The following is a 14,875-nucleotide window of genomic DNA, read 5'->3' as shown; positions in this document are numbered from 1 at the left end:
ATGGGTCAGGTGGCAGAGGTATGCGTTGGGGAACAGTTCGGGTCCAGTGATCACAATACCATTAGTTTCAATATAATTATGGAGAGGGACAAAACTGGACCCAGGGTTGAGATTTTTGATTGGAGGAAGGCTAACTTTGAGGAGATGCGAAAGGATTTAAAAGGAGTAAATTGGGACAGTTTGTTTTATGGGAAAGATGTGGAAGAGAAATGGAGTACAGGTGAAATTTTAAGAGTACAGAATCTTTATGTCCCTGTTCGGTTGAAAGGAAATCGTAAAAATTGTAAAGAGCCATGGTTTTCAAGGGAAATTGGACACTTGGTTCGGAAAAAGAGGGAGATCTACAATAGTTATAGGCAGCATGGAGTAAATGAGGTGCTTGAGGAGTATAAAGAATGTAAAAAGAATCTTAAGAAAGAAATTAGAAAAGCTAAAAGAAGATATGAGGTTGCTTTGGCAAGTAAGGTAAAAGTAAATCCGAAGGGTTTCTACCGCTATATTAATAGCAAAAGGATAACGAGGGATAAAATTGGTCCATTAGAGAGTCAGAGTGGCCAACTATCTGCAGAGCCAAAAGAGATGGGGGAGATATTGAACAGTTTCTTTTCTTCGGTATTCACCAAGGAGAAGGATATTGAATTATGTGAGGTAAGGGAAACAAGTAGAGTAGCTATGGAAACTATGAGGATCAAAGAAGAGGAAGTACTGACACTTTTGAGAAATATAAAAGTGGATAAGTCTCCAGGTCCGGACAGGATATTCCCTAGGACATTGAGGGAAGTTAGTGTAGAAATAGCAGGGGCTATGGCAGAAATATTTCAAATGTCATTAGAAACGGGAATAGTGCCGGAGGATTGGCGTACTGCGCATGTTGTTCCATTGTTTAAAAAGGGGCTAAGAGTAAACCTAGCAATTATAGACCTGTTAGTTTGACGTCAGTGGTGGGCAAATTAATGGAAAGAATACTTAGAGATAATATATATAAGCATCTGGATAAACAGGGTCTGATTAGGAACAGTCAACATGGATTTGTGCCTGGATAGTCATGTTTAACTAATCTTCTTGAATTTTTTGAAGATGTTACTCGGGAAATTGATGAGGGTAAAGCAGTGGATGTTGTGTATATGGACTTCAGTAAGGCCTTTGACAAGGTTCCTCATGGAAGGTTGGTTAAGAAGGTTCAATGGTTGGGTATTAATGGTGGAGTAGCAAGATGGATTCAACAGTGGCTGAATGGGAGATGCCAGAGAGTAATGGTGGATGGTTGTTTGTCAGGTTGGAGGCCAGTGACGAGTGGGGTGCCACAGGGATCTGTGTTGGGTCCACTGTTGTTTGTCATGTACATCAATGATCTGGACGATGGTGTGGTAAATTGGATTAGTAAGTATGCAGATGATACTAAGATAGGTGGGGTTGCGGGTAATGAAGTAGAGTTTCAAAGTCTACAGAGAGATTTATGCCAGTTGGAAGAGTGGGCTGAAAGATGGCAGATGGAGTTTAATGCTGATAAGTGTGAGGTGCTACATCTTGGCAGGACAAATCAAAATAGGACGTACATGGTAAATGGTAGGGAATTGAAGAATGTAGATGAACAGAGGGATCTGGGAATAACTGTGCACAGTTCCATGAAAGTGGAATCTCATGTAGATAGGGTGGTAAAGAAAGCTTTTGGTGTGCTGGCCTTTATAAATCAGAGCATTGAGTATAGAAGTTGGGATGTAATGTTAAAATTGTACAAGGCATTGGTGAGGCCAATTCTGGAGTATGGTGTACAATTTTGGTCGCCTAATTATAGGAAGGATGTCAACAAAATAGAGAGAGTACAGAGGAGATTTACTAGAATGTTGCCTGGGTTTCAGCAACTAAGTTACAGAGAAAGGTTGAACAAGTTAGGGCTTTATTCTTTGGAGCGCAGAAGGTTAAGGGGGGACTTGATAGAGGTTTTTAAAATGATGAGAGGGATAGACAGAGTTGACGTGGAAAAGCTTTTCCCACTGAGAGTAGGGAAGATTCAAACAAGGGGACATGACTTGAGAATTAAGGGACTGAAGTTTAGGGGTAACATGAGGGGGAACTTCTTTACTCAGAGAGTGATAGCTGTGTGGAATGAGCTTCCAGTTAAGGTGGTGGAGGCAGGTTCGTTTTTATCATTTAAAAATAAATTGGATAGTTATATGGATGGGAAAGGAATGGAGGGTTATGGTCTGAGCGCAGGTATATGGGACTAGGGGAGATTATGTGTTCGGCACGGACTAGAGGGGTCGAGATGGCCTGTTTCCGTGCTGTAATTGTTATATGGTTATATGGTTATTTCTACAAACTTTAAATCAGATCATTGTCACCCACCGCACAGAAGTTTGAATGGAGGACAGAACGGTTCAAAGTACAAGGTGAACACGCAGCGTGAACTTATCTCGTTCAAAACAACACCCGAACTGCTGCAGGTTTTACAACAATCGACGAGTGGGTAATTTTTTTTCTTATTTAACACCGAGCAGGTATATAAAGAGCAGCGAGGACATTGAGAGACAGACAGACAGACCTCTGAGCAGAGACATGTTGAAGCGCATCAGCTGACTCCGGCGACTCTCACCCGGCAGCAGCTCAACTGAGGAACCGCCTCCTGAAGCTCTGCATTCGGGGAGCAACATTCAACTCATTTCACACTCACATCTTCAAAGCCTTTCATTGCAATGCAAAACAAAGCAGCACATTTCCAAAAACAATGTCGTTTTCTTGCAAAATGTCATTGCATAATTCAATCGGCTTCTGTGAAACAAAGTAAACGTTTTGACGAAAGCTTTGTGCGAGGTTGAAAATACTTATCTGCTAACACTAATCGACAACGTGGTTGTAGATTGACACTGATGGCAACCAATGATCACAAGGAACTGCAGATGCTGGCGTCTTGGGCAAAACACAAAGTGCTGGAGGAACTCAGCATCTGTGGAGGGAATGGACAGGCGACGTCTCAAGTCGGAACCCGTTTTCAAGCTGATATTGGACATAGAAACATAGAAACATAGAAATTAGGTGCAGGAGTAGGCCATTCGGCCCTTCGAGCCTGCACCGCCATTCAATATGATCATGGCTGATCATCCAACTCAGTATCCCGTACCTGCCTTCTCTCCATACCCTCTGATCCCCTTAGCCACAAGGGCCACATCTAACTCCCTCTTAAATATAGCCAATGAACTGGCCTCGACTACCCTCTGTGGCAGGGAGTTCCAGAGATTCACCACTCTCTGTGTGAAAAAAGTTCTTCTCATCTCGGTTTAAAGGATTTCCCCCTTATCCTTAAGCTGTGACCCCTTGTCCTGGACTTCCCTAACATCGGGAGCAATCTTCCTGCATCTAGCCTGTCCAACCCCTTAAGAATTTTGTAAGTTTCTATAAGATCCCCTCTCAATCTCCTAAATTCTAGAGAGTATAAACAAAGTCTATCCAGTCTTTCTTCATAAGACAGTCCTGACATCCCAGGAATCAGTCTGGTGAACAGGTGTTCAACAAGGAACTGCAGATGCTGGAAAATCGAAGGTACACAACAATGCTGGAGAAACTCAGAGGGTGCAGCAGCATCTATGGAGCGAAGGAAATAGGCAACGTTTCGGGCGGAAACCCTTCTTCAGACAACAATTCAGTTTAAACCGTGGAATTCTTGATTTTAGAAGTGTAGCAACTAGCAAGCCCTTCCTTAATTGTCGCTGTGACCCGAGGAAGAGTGCAACCTTTGGGTTCAACTTTACCGACTATATCTCAGCTCTTTCTCTCAGTCAGGGCTGCACTGAAGCTCTCAGATGCGAAGCAAAACACAAAGTGCTGGAGGAACTCAGTGGACAAGGCAATAGTAGCGGGGGGGGAATTTTCCTCCCCAGAAATAAACCATTCAGAATTATATACATATGAAGAGATTTTGCAGTTTTTGATACACACACGCATAAATCAAAAACTGTGCAAAACCTCTTCATATATTAGTTAATTAGCGGGGGGATTATATATATATATATATAATTCGGAATTAAGTTTATTTCTGGGGGGAAAAAATTCTTACTGCATTCTTGAAGCACAATTATATTCAGCGTTTACCTCCGAGCTGTTCACATCTATCTTGAAACAAAACACCTCTGCTCCCAGGTAGCCCCCTGGGGTATTACCCCTCCCCTTGGTTGAGGGCTGCCCCCTTATTCCTTCAGGGGGAAACAATGTATATATATTGTGTTTTTAAAAAATATATAATTTATGATGTTTTTATAAGTGATACACTAAGATATATGTATTTTATGATATTTAATATGCAATGCATTTTTTATGTAATGTTGCCCCTTGTCTGGACCTCGAGTCCGTAATGAAGTTTATTATTATTATTATTTATATATATATATACATAAAAATCAGGTTTATTCATAGTCAAAGTAGGAGGGACACATGAGGAGGAGGAGGAGCCCACTCCCTCCCTCCCAAAGATCTTAGAGCAGAGCTTCCCCCGCAATGTCAATTACCCTGCGAGTCGGGTAGGTTCCGGTTACTACAAAATCAACTCAAACACTGCTTGTGAGCCATTTAAAAAGAAATGATTTAAAAAACATTAAAAAAGGCAATTACCAGAGTCAAATTTTATTCTTGACAAGAAGTATGAACTGACAGAATTATGAATCTAACCCTATATCACACACACAAACTGTTGCCCCGCAACATTGATTACACTGCGAGTCGGGTCGGGTCAGGTGGGCTCCGGTTACTAAAATGGGCGGTGAAAAATGCCCAGGATCCCCTCCGTAGCTACTACACGTCAGTCAGCCCGTTGCATTGCGCAGGAGTGGCCCATCTTGCTTTGCTCCCTCCCTCCTGCACAGGCCCGGGGCGGTTGGCGGCAACGATCCTACAGCTTCGGTTGGCGGCGTTAGGTGCTGCCGGTTATAGTCAGGATTTATTTTAACTTGCGGGTCGTTACCTGAGAGAAGCCAAGTCAATGCTTCTCGATGAAGAAGGCAAATATAAAGATTCGTACTGAGGCTGGTCTGGAGCAGTGAATGAAGGAGTGAATCTTGGTGAACCCAGGTGAGGGCGGACATTTTCCTTATATGATCGGGCCCAGAGCCTGAGATGATTCGAGCCACTGTGGCCGATGGGACCAGTGTGTGAACCAAAGATCTTATAGCAGAGATATAGGAGCTTTGGTGTGAACGGCTTCCGCAGGCATTCTCTTTAGCTGCCACCCACTCTCTCATTCATTGCTAGTCAGATTTTACCATTTAGATTTAAACTTTACTCTAGTTTGGGAAAGAAAAGAGGAGGTGATCACCATCTCTGTCTGGGGCACGTGTAGAGCATTATCTTCTGGGTTTGTATTCCTGTGCAAAGTCTGGCCTTTGCCGACAAGATGCATTCATTTAATCCAATTCTTAATGAAGTTTTCTTTAAAATAAAACAATTTTCATCCATTCTTTTGATTAAAAGCTGTTTTATGTTTTGGCAGGCATTTATTTTCTCATTGTTTTTAGTTGTCTGGGTGTGGAGAGTAGCAGTTAGACTATATCTTTAAACAAAGGTGTCTTAAGTTCTGAAAATGGTCAATGATGACTAGCCCACTGCGCAATCTGAGTTCCAAAGTGAACCTCACTGATGGAAACAGTGCTGATAAATGTCTGAGACCACACAATGAAGTAAGTATATATGGGGCTGAAAGAGAAAATCGAAAACATGCAGTTGTTGGAAATCTGCAGAAATACTGCAATGATAATGCTGACAATATTCAGCAGATCGGTTCAAAAGAATGAGGAAACGTTCAGAAACTGAATATGTTTTCAGTTGCAGGAAAGGGTAGAGAGAACAAAGATAATGTGATGCAATGAGCAGGAAAAGAACATGACAGAACATGGTAATGGTGCCAGTTATATGTGTGTTGACGTCTTGTCAATTAGTGGCTGTTCTATCTGGAGGGGATGGACATAGAAGATGATGAATAAGGACAGATAACAAAGGGAAAAATAGATGCTGGTACTGTATGATGCAAATTTGATACAATAGAATGCTGGAAGTACCCAGCAGGTTGCATTCCCACTAGAAAATTGCCAGGAAGAAGCTGTTCCTGAATCTGGTGGTTACGATTTTCAAGCTCCTGTACCTTCTTCCCAATGGTCATGGCGAAATGAGAGCGTGGTCAGGGTGGTATAGATCTTTCATGATTTTGGTTGCCTTGTAAGGCAGCACTTCGTCTTGATTCCTTAGATGGCAGTGAGATCATTACCTGTGATGGGCCGGGCAAGTGTCCACCACTCTCTGTAATCTACTTTGTTCCTGGGCGTTCAAGTCGCTGACTCAGGCTGTGATGCAACCAGTCGATATCCTCTCCACTGTGCACCTTTAGGAGTTTGATAGAGAATTTATCGACATACGGCATCTCCTCAATTTTCTAAGGAAGTAGAGATGAGCTTGCTTTGTGATTGCATCGATATGCTGGGCCCAGAGAGATGTATGTCCAGGAACTTTACACCAACATGTATATCCCCTGCTAATAAAGGCCAACATACTATTTGCCTTGCTAATTTCTTGCTACACCTGCAAATTAGCTTTTGCAACTTGTGTATGCTGACACCAGGTCTGAAGAAGGGTCTTGACCCGAAATGTCACCCATTCCTTCTCTCCGGAGATGCTGCCTGTCCCACTGAGTTACTCCAGCATTTTATGTCGCCCTTCTTTCCTGATCTAATTTTTTTTTTTAAATTCCTGTTCTGTTTTATGCACCAATGTGAATGAGTTGCATTTTCCACCATATTTTAATTGTCTTCTCTTTTTTTACACAGTGAACGGACCTGGTTATAATGGGTGGAAATTGGCTGACAGCAGAACATCTCCATTCAGTCATCAAAGATGGCCTAAACTTTCATTTGCCTGCCACTTTAATTGTTCATCACACTTCCATTGGATATTGTGTACCTTCCATTGGATATCTGTCTTCTTGCCTCTTGCAGTGCTGCATATACATTGTTCTGCATTTCACAATTTTGAGATCTTTTAATTTATCCTAATTCATTTCCTTTTGGATCTCAGATAGTCACCATCACATACTCACCTGCCACCACCACCTTTCATGACATTGGGTTATCTCTTGGTGTCCACCTTTGCTAGGTGTTTCCTTTGCTCTCTCTATCTTTCTCTTCGACTAAACACATGTTTAATTTCTGACTTTCCCTGGTTCCAATGAAACTACCGGGCTAGCATTCTTTCTCCATGAGTATCACATGTGGAGAACTGAGCAAATTTGGGCCCCATATCTGAGGAAGGATATGCTGGCTCTGGAGAGGGTCCAGAGGTGGTTTACAAGAATGATTCCAGGAATGAGTGGGTTAGCATATGATGAGTGTTTGACAGCACTTGGCCTCTACTCGTTGGAGTTTAGAAGGTTGAGGGAGGACCTCAATGAAACTTACAGAATAATGAAAGGCATAGAATAGAGTGGATGTGGAAAGGATGTTTGCACTGGTGGGAGAGTCTAGGACCAGAGATCACAGCCTCAGAATTAAAGAAGAACTTCTTTAGTCAGATGGTAGTTAATCTGTGGAACATTGCCACAGAGGGCTGTGGAGGCCAAGTCAGTGGATATTTTCAAGGCAGGGATAGACAAATTCTTGATTTGAATGGGTGTCAAGGAAAATGGGATTAGGAGACAGAGATCAGCCATATAGACTTGATGGGCCAAATGGCCTAATTCTCCTAGAACTTGTTAACCACCTGTGCTGCAGAGTATTTCCAGCATTTTCTGTTTTATATTCGGCAGAAAGATCTTATTATTTAATTTGAGTGCTTTGGGCTATGTGTTAAAGACAGCTACAGTTTATGCATAAAACATTTCAGTAAAATATATACATTTTTATGCCATTGGGTAAAATAAATGAACAAAAGGAACCATTGATGAGTAGAGGACCTATAGAGCCACACAGCACAGAAGCAGGCTCTTTGGCCCAACTCGTCCATGCGCACCAAGATGCTCCATCTAAGCTAGTGCATTTTGCCTGCATTTGACCCATATCCCTCTAAACCTTTCCTCTCCAAATGTTTTTCAACAATTGTTATTTTACCTGCTCAAACTATTTCCTCTGGCACCTCATTCCATATACCCTCTGTGTGGAAAAGTCACCTCAAGTTCCTATTAAATCTTTCACTTTGATCTGTGCCCTCTAGTTCTTGATTCCCCTATCCTGGGAAAAAGGACTCTGTGGATTCAACATATCTATTCCCCTCATGATGTACACCTCTAAGATCAACCTTTGCTCTCCAAGAAATAAAGTCCTAATCTCTCCCTCGAGTTCAGGCTGCATCCTCCTAAATCTTCATTGCACTCTTTCCAACTTAATAGCATCTTTCGTACGGAAGGGTGACCAAGACTGAACACAATACTCCAAGTTCCAACTTCTGTCCTCAATTCTATGACTGATGAGTACCAAGGTGCCAAAAGCCTCCTTCACTACCTTATCTACCCGTGACCCCACTATGGGGTGGAAGATAGCAACCTTCACGTGGTCCGCCCTGTTTCAACAAATGCAATCAACCCTGCGTGCACAATCAAATAAGATCAAATAGAATAAGTTGTCTCACAACTTTAGGCTGTGCACGCCATGCGCAAGAAGAAAACCCTACTATTAGGGAACAATGCAGTGGTGCTCCTAGATACCTCTTCTACTGCATTTTCCAGGGCCCTACCATCACTTTGAAGGTCCTGTCTTGGTTTGACGTCGTAAAATACAACCTCGCACTCATCTGAATTAAACTCCAGTTGCCATTCCTCGGCCCACTTGCCCAGCTGATCAAAATCGCATTGTAACTTGATTACCATCATCACTGTCTACAATTCCACCTAATTTAGTGTCATCTGCAAACTTACTAATGAACATTCTCATCCAAGTTATTGATATAGATGATAAACAACAATGGGCCCACCACTGATTACTGAGGCAAATCATTAGCCATAGCCTCCAATCTGAAAAACCTCCTGAACCATTACATTCTGCCTGCTACCAGTTTTTTAAACACGTATTTCCTATTCTAGTCGTGTGTCTTGCGTTGTGAATGTGGATCTCAAAAGTATTTGAAATGTTAGTAATTTACAAAACTAACTGACGACAAAGTTTGTTTATCTCTGATAATCGTTCTTTAAATTTCCTGTTCATGGTGAGTGGACAATATTGAATGATGTGAGCATATCACTGGCACTTAGACAGAATCCTTGCTTGTGTGGTGCATTTGGGTTGAGGATTGGAGCTGGGTTTCCACCTCAACATTTTTTTCTCATGAATGAATATTCATGATGTTCATTTGCTCTCTGGTTCCTCAGCTAATTGGCAATCAATGAAAATCAAAAAAGAGCATATGAAAACCCAATGTGAACACAGGCAATGCTTTGCCAGTTCTGATGATGGATTTTCTACCTGCCTATTTTACAAATGCAGACTGAAAGTTGGTGGCCTGGTCGATGAGGATTTGGGTATGTACAATAGAAAGAAGCCCACGTGTGCAGTTTGTAATGGACATTGCTAATTGACTACAGTGGGAACCTGCCCCGTCTCCCCTGCACCCTCCCTGCCCAAATTTCAGACAGGGGTAACACTTCCATTTGTGGTAGTGGATGAATGATAATGTGGCAGCTACATTGAATCTATGGCTGCATGCAATTCTGTAAAGTATACTTGCTCCCTACTGAAAGTCAAAGCTCAATAAAATTATTTTTCACAAATGACAAGTGTCACTTTCTTACTTGCTTATATTTTTTGCAAATATTTCACCTGTAATTCATTGCATGGGTTAAATAGATGTGTCCAAAATGTCTGGACTGCAGGACTCATTCGAGACAGGAGGACACATCCAGAGTTGTGGGTGCCACCAACTCAACCGTACAGATATTCATGAAAACTGGGATGCTGTAACATAGCATGTATTCTACTTTCCAGCTATTAGTGATACGCCTACCCTTGAGGTAGACAAAATGCTGGAGAAACTCAGCGGGTGAGGCAGCATCTATGGAGCAAAGGAAATAGGCAACGTTTCGGGTAGAGCCTACCAGTGAGTGAAGGTTTGCATTGTTGATCCTTGTTTCATGATCAATCTATGTAAATATGTCATATATTGAATTTACTCAATTGAAGATGCTGTATCATTAGTTTATAAGTGATAGGAGAAGAATTAGGCCATTCAGCCCATCAGGTCTACTCTGTTCAATCATGGCTGATCTATCCCTCTCAACCCCATTCTCTTGACTTTGCCCCATATCCCTGATATTCTTACTAATCAAGATCTACTAATCTCAAATAAGAGGTGCTGTTCCTCCAATTTGCTCTTCACTCTTACAGGAACTCTCACTATCACCCTTTAAAAACATCCCACTTTCTTGATGTCCCTTTGCCCACAAACATGCGTGTGGACATTTCAGGCTAGGCCAGCATTTAATTGGCCATTCTTAATGTGGTGAGCTCATAGAGTGATACAGTGTGGAAACAGGCCATTCGGCATAACGTGTCCCAGCTACACTAGTCCCTCCTGCCTGCGTTTGGTCCATATCCCTCCAAACCCGTCCTATACATGTACCTGTCTAACGGATTCTTACACTTCGGAATAGTCCCTTCCTCAACTACATCCTCTGGCAGCTTATTCCATACACTCACCACCCTTTGTGTGAAAAGGTTACCCCTCAGATTCCTCTTAAATCTTTTCCACCACTTTAAACCTATGTCCTCTGATCCCAACTCACTTACTCTGGGCAAGAGACAGTGCATCTACCCAGTATATATTTCTCTCATGATTTTATACACCTCAATAAGATCACCACTCATCCTCTTGTGCTCCAAGGAATAGAGTCCCAGCCTCCTCAACCTCCCTATACCTCAGACCCTCGAGTCCTGGCAACATCCTCGTAAATCTTCTCTGTACCTTCTCCAGTTTGACACCATTTTTCCTATAAGATAGTGCCCAGGACTGAACACAATAATCTAAATGCGGCCTCACCACTAACGCCTTTAACCACCGTAGTTCTAGAGATATCGTAGTCCCACAATGTTGTTCGAGAGGGATTTCCAAGATTTTGACCCAGTGAGGGTGAAGGAAAGTGGAGTATTATAAAGATTTCAAAGACAATGAAAAATGTAAAAAGTTTACTGAGGCTGAGGAAATCGACTGAGCTTCAGACTTAGCAGGACCTTAGGAATACAGGTCCAGCTCCAGTTACTGGAGCTCCATTCTTGAATTCGGAGTTAAAATGCAGTGGATTGTAGGAGATCGATTAGTTGATGCAAGGTTGGTTGTTAGTTATGCTGTTATATTGTTAGAATCCTTTCATTATTTTACTACCTGAAGACTCCGATGACAAGATCAATTTTGGAAATATTCAATATCAATTAGTATTCACAGTGATTCAGCTACCAGCATTGAGCTTGTTCCATCAGCGTGCAAGGTAGAGTCATGCTTGGCAGTGCTCCCCCCAAGTGAGAAAATATGACATTTAAAATCTTTTTCACTAGGAATGGAGGCAGAGTGACACTACCCTAAAATAACTAATTTATAAGAGAACCAAAATTGCTGATAATAAAAAAATGAATTAGAAGATTGTTTAGAGAAAAATTTCTGTTGCATATTTTAATAATTTATGTCACAATCCCTTTGCTGATCTAGAGGCTACATTCTTTTAAGGCAGAATTTTGTTATTAAGCCAGTTATAGAGGTGATCTTAGAAGACTAAGGAAATTAGCCATGTCTTCAATGAATAATACCAATTTCAACAGATGCACCTATACGAGTGCCTTGTAACTTGGTATGGCAACTAATCTGTGACTACTGCAAGGAAAAGCAGTGGTTTGTACATGTAGTCCAGTCCATCACGCAAATCAGCCTTTAGAAGACGAAGGAAGTTCGGCAAACCTCCAACGACTCTGACCAATTTCTATGGATGCATCGTAGAAAGCAACCTATGAGAGTACAACACCGCTTGGTTTGGCAGCAGCTCTGCCCAAGACCGTAAGAAATTGCAGGCAGTTGTGTGAGAAAATTAGGAACTAGGGAACATGTTCATGACGTCCATCTAAGCAGGTCTCATTTGCCCATGTTTGGCCATATCCATATAACCATATAACAATTACAGCACGGAAACAGGCCATCTCGGCCCTACAAGTCCGTGCCGAACAACTTTTTTCCCTTAGTCCCACCTGCCTGCACTCATACCATAACCCTCCATTCCCTTCTCATCCATATGCCTATCCAATTTATTTTTAAATGATACCAACGAACCTGCCGCCACCACTTCCACTGGAAGCTCATTCCACACCGCTACCACTCTCTGAGTAAAGAAGTTCCCCCTCATGTTACCCCTAAACTTCTGTCCCTTAATTCTGAAGTCATGTCCTCTTGTTTGAATCTTCCCTATTCTCAAAGGGAAAAGCTTGATCACGTCAACTCTGTCTATCCCTCTCATCATTTTAAAGACCTCTATCAAGTCCCCCCTTAATCTTCTGCGCTCCAGAGAATAAAGACCTAACTTATTCAACCTATCTCTGTAATTTAGTTGTTGAAACCCAGGCAACATTCTAGTAAATCTCCTCTGTACTCTCTATTTTGTTGACATCCTTCCTATAATTGGGCGACCAAAATTGTACACCATACTCCAGATTTGGTCTCACCAATGCCTTGTACAATTTTAACATTACATCCCAGCTTCTATACTCAATGCTCTGATTTATAAAGGCTAGCATACCAAAAGCTTTCTTTACCACCCTATCTATATGAGATTCCACCTTCAAGGAACTATGCACGGTTATTCCCAGATCCCTCTGTTCAACCGTATTCTTCAATTCCCTACCATTTATCATGTACGTCCTATTTTGATTTGTCCTGCCAAGGTGTAACACCTCACATTTATCAGCATTAAACTCCATCTGCCATCTTTCAGCCCATTTTACAAATGGCCTAAATCACTCTGTAGACTTTGGAAATCCTCTTCATTATCCACAACACCCCCTTGGTATCATCTGCATACTTACTAATCCAATTTACCACCCCTTCATCCAGATCATTGATGTACATGACAAACAACAAAGGACCCAACACAGATCCCTGAGGCACCCCACTAGTCACCTGCCTCCAACCCGACAAACAGCCATCCACCATTACCCTCTGGCTTCTCCCATTCAGCCACTGCTGAATCCATCTTGCTATTCATGCATTTATACCCAACAGTTTAACCTTCTTAACCAACCTTCCATGAGGAACCTTGTCAAAGGCCTTACTAAAGTCCATATAGACAACATCCACTGCTTTACCCTCGTCAATTTCCCTAGTAACCTCTTCAAAAAATTCAAGAAGATTAGTCAAACATGACCTTCCAGGCACAAATCCATGTTGACTGTTCCTAATCAGACCCTGTTTTTCCAGATGCTTATATATATTATCTCTAAGTATCTTTTCCATTAATTTGCCCACCATTGAAGTCAAACTAACAGGTCTATAATTGCTAGGTTTACTCTTCGAACCCTTTCTAAACAATGGAATAACATGCGCAGTACGCCAATCCTCGGGGACTATTCCCGTTTCTAATGACATTTGAAATATTTCTGTCATAGCCCCGGCTATTTCTACACTAACTTCCCTCAATGTCCTAGGGAATATCCTGTCAGGACCTGGAGACTTATCCACTTTTATATTTTTCAAAAGTGTCAGTACTTCTTTTACTTTGAAACTCATAGTATCCATAACTACTCTACTCGTTTCCCTTACCTCACATAATTCAATATCCTTCTCCTTGGTGAATACCGAAGAAAATAAATTGTTCAATATCTCCCCCATCTCTTTTGGCTCTGCAGATAGCTGCCCACTCTGTTTCTCCAATGGACCAATTTTATCCCTCGTTATCCTTTTGCTATTAATATAGCTGTAGAAACCCTTTGGATTTACTTTCACCTTACTTGCCAAAGCAACCTCATATCTTCTTTTAGCTTTTCTAATTTCTTTCTTAAGATTCTTTTTACATTCCTTATACTCCACAAGCACCTCATTTACTTCATGCTGCCTATAATTATTGTAGATCTCCCTCTTTTTCCGAACAAGATGTCCAATTTCCCTTGAAAACCAGGGCTCTTTCCAATTTTTACTGTTTCCTTTCAACCGAACAGGAACATAAAGATTCTGTACTCTTAAAATTTCCCCTTTAAATGTCCACCATTTCTCTTCTACATCTTTCCCATAAAACAAAATGTCCCAGTCCACTCCTTTTAAATCATCTCGCATCTCATCAAAGTTAGCCTTTCTCCAATCAAAAATCTCAACCCTAGGTCCAGTTCTGACCTTCTCCATAATTATATTGAAACTAATGGTATTGTGATCACTGGACCCGAAGTGCTCCCCAACGCATACCTCCGCCACCTGTCCCGTCTCATTTCCTAACAGGAGGTCCAGCACTGCCCCTTCTCTAGTAGGTACCTCTATGTATTGCTGCAAAAAACTATCCTGCACACCTTTTACAAACTCCAAACCATCCAGCCCATTTACAGAATGTGTTTCCCAGTCTATGTGTGGAAAGTTGAAATCTCCCACAATCACTACCTTGTGCTTACTACTAATATCTGCTATCTCCTTACATATTTGCTCTTCCAATTCTCGTTCCCCCTTTAGACTTTAGAGATACAGCACGGAAATAGGCCCTTCAGCCCACCGAGTCTGCACCGACCAGCGATCACCCCATACACGAGCACTATCCTACACACGAGGTAGACACAAATGCTGGAGATACTCATTGGGTGAGGCAGCATCTATTGAGCGAAGGAATAGGCAACGTTTCGGGTTCTGCGATTTTTCCAGCATCTGCACTTCCTTCTTAAACATCCTACACAATCGGGACGAC

The 14,875-nt window shown here is 41.8% G+C and overlaps 1 protein-coding gene, 1 long non-coding RNA gene and 1 other non-coding gene across 3 annotated transcripts in view; 2 read left to right on the top strand and 1 right to left on the bottom strand.

Annotated features, from left to right (window-relative positions):
* Positions 1 to 2,700, bottom strand: part of acaa2 (acetyl-CoA acyltransferase 2) — a 43,025-nt gene extending 40,325 nt beyond the window's left edge. The window contains exon 1 of the mRNA XM_033033548.1: positions 2,543 to 2,700. Within this exon, the coding sequence (XP_032889439.1) occupies positions 2,543 to 2,651 (109 nt within the window). The 5' untranslated portion in view covers positions 2,652 to 2,700. The remainder of the gene's footprint in view (positions 1 to 2,542) is intronic.
* A 2,147-nt stretch (positions 2,701 to 4,847) lies between these two features.
* On the top strand, positions 4,848 to 9,733 carry LOC116980984. The gene is made up of 2 exons (XR_004414135.1): positions 4,848 to 5,058; positions 6,804 to 9,733. It is a non-coding gene; the product is annotated as an uncharacterized LOC116980984 (long non-coding RNA).
* On the top strand, positions 5,568 to 5,654 carry LOC116983501. The gene has a single exon (XR_004414711.1).
* Positions 9,734 to 14,875: the final 5,142 nt, after the last annotated feature.

Source organism: Amblyraja radiata, chromosome 1, assembly GCF_010909765.2.
Source record: "Amblyraja radiata isolate CabotCenter1 chromosome 1, sAmbRad1.1.pri, whole genome shotgun sequence".
NCBI classification, from domain to species: Eukaryota; Metazoa; Chordata; class Chondrichthyes; order Rajiformes; family Rajidae; genus Amblyraja; species Amblyraja radiata.
This window is presented reverse-complemented; position numbering and strand designations above follow the sequence as displayed.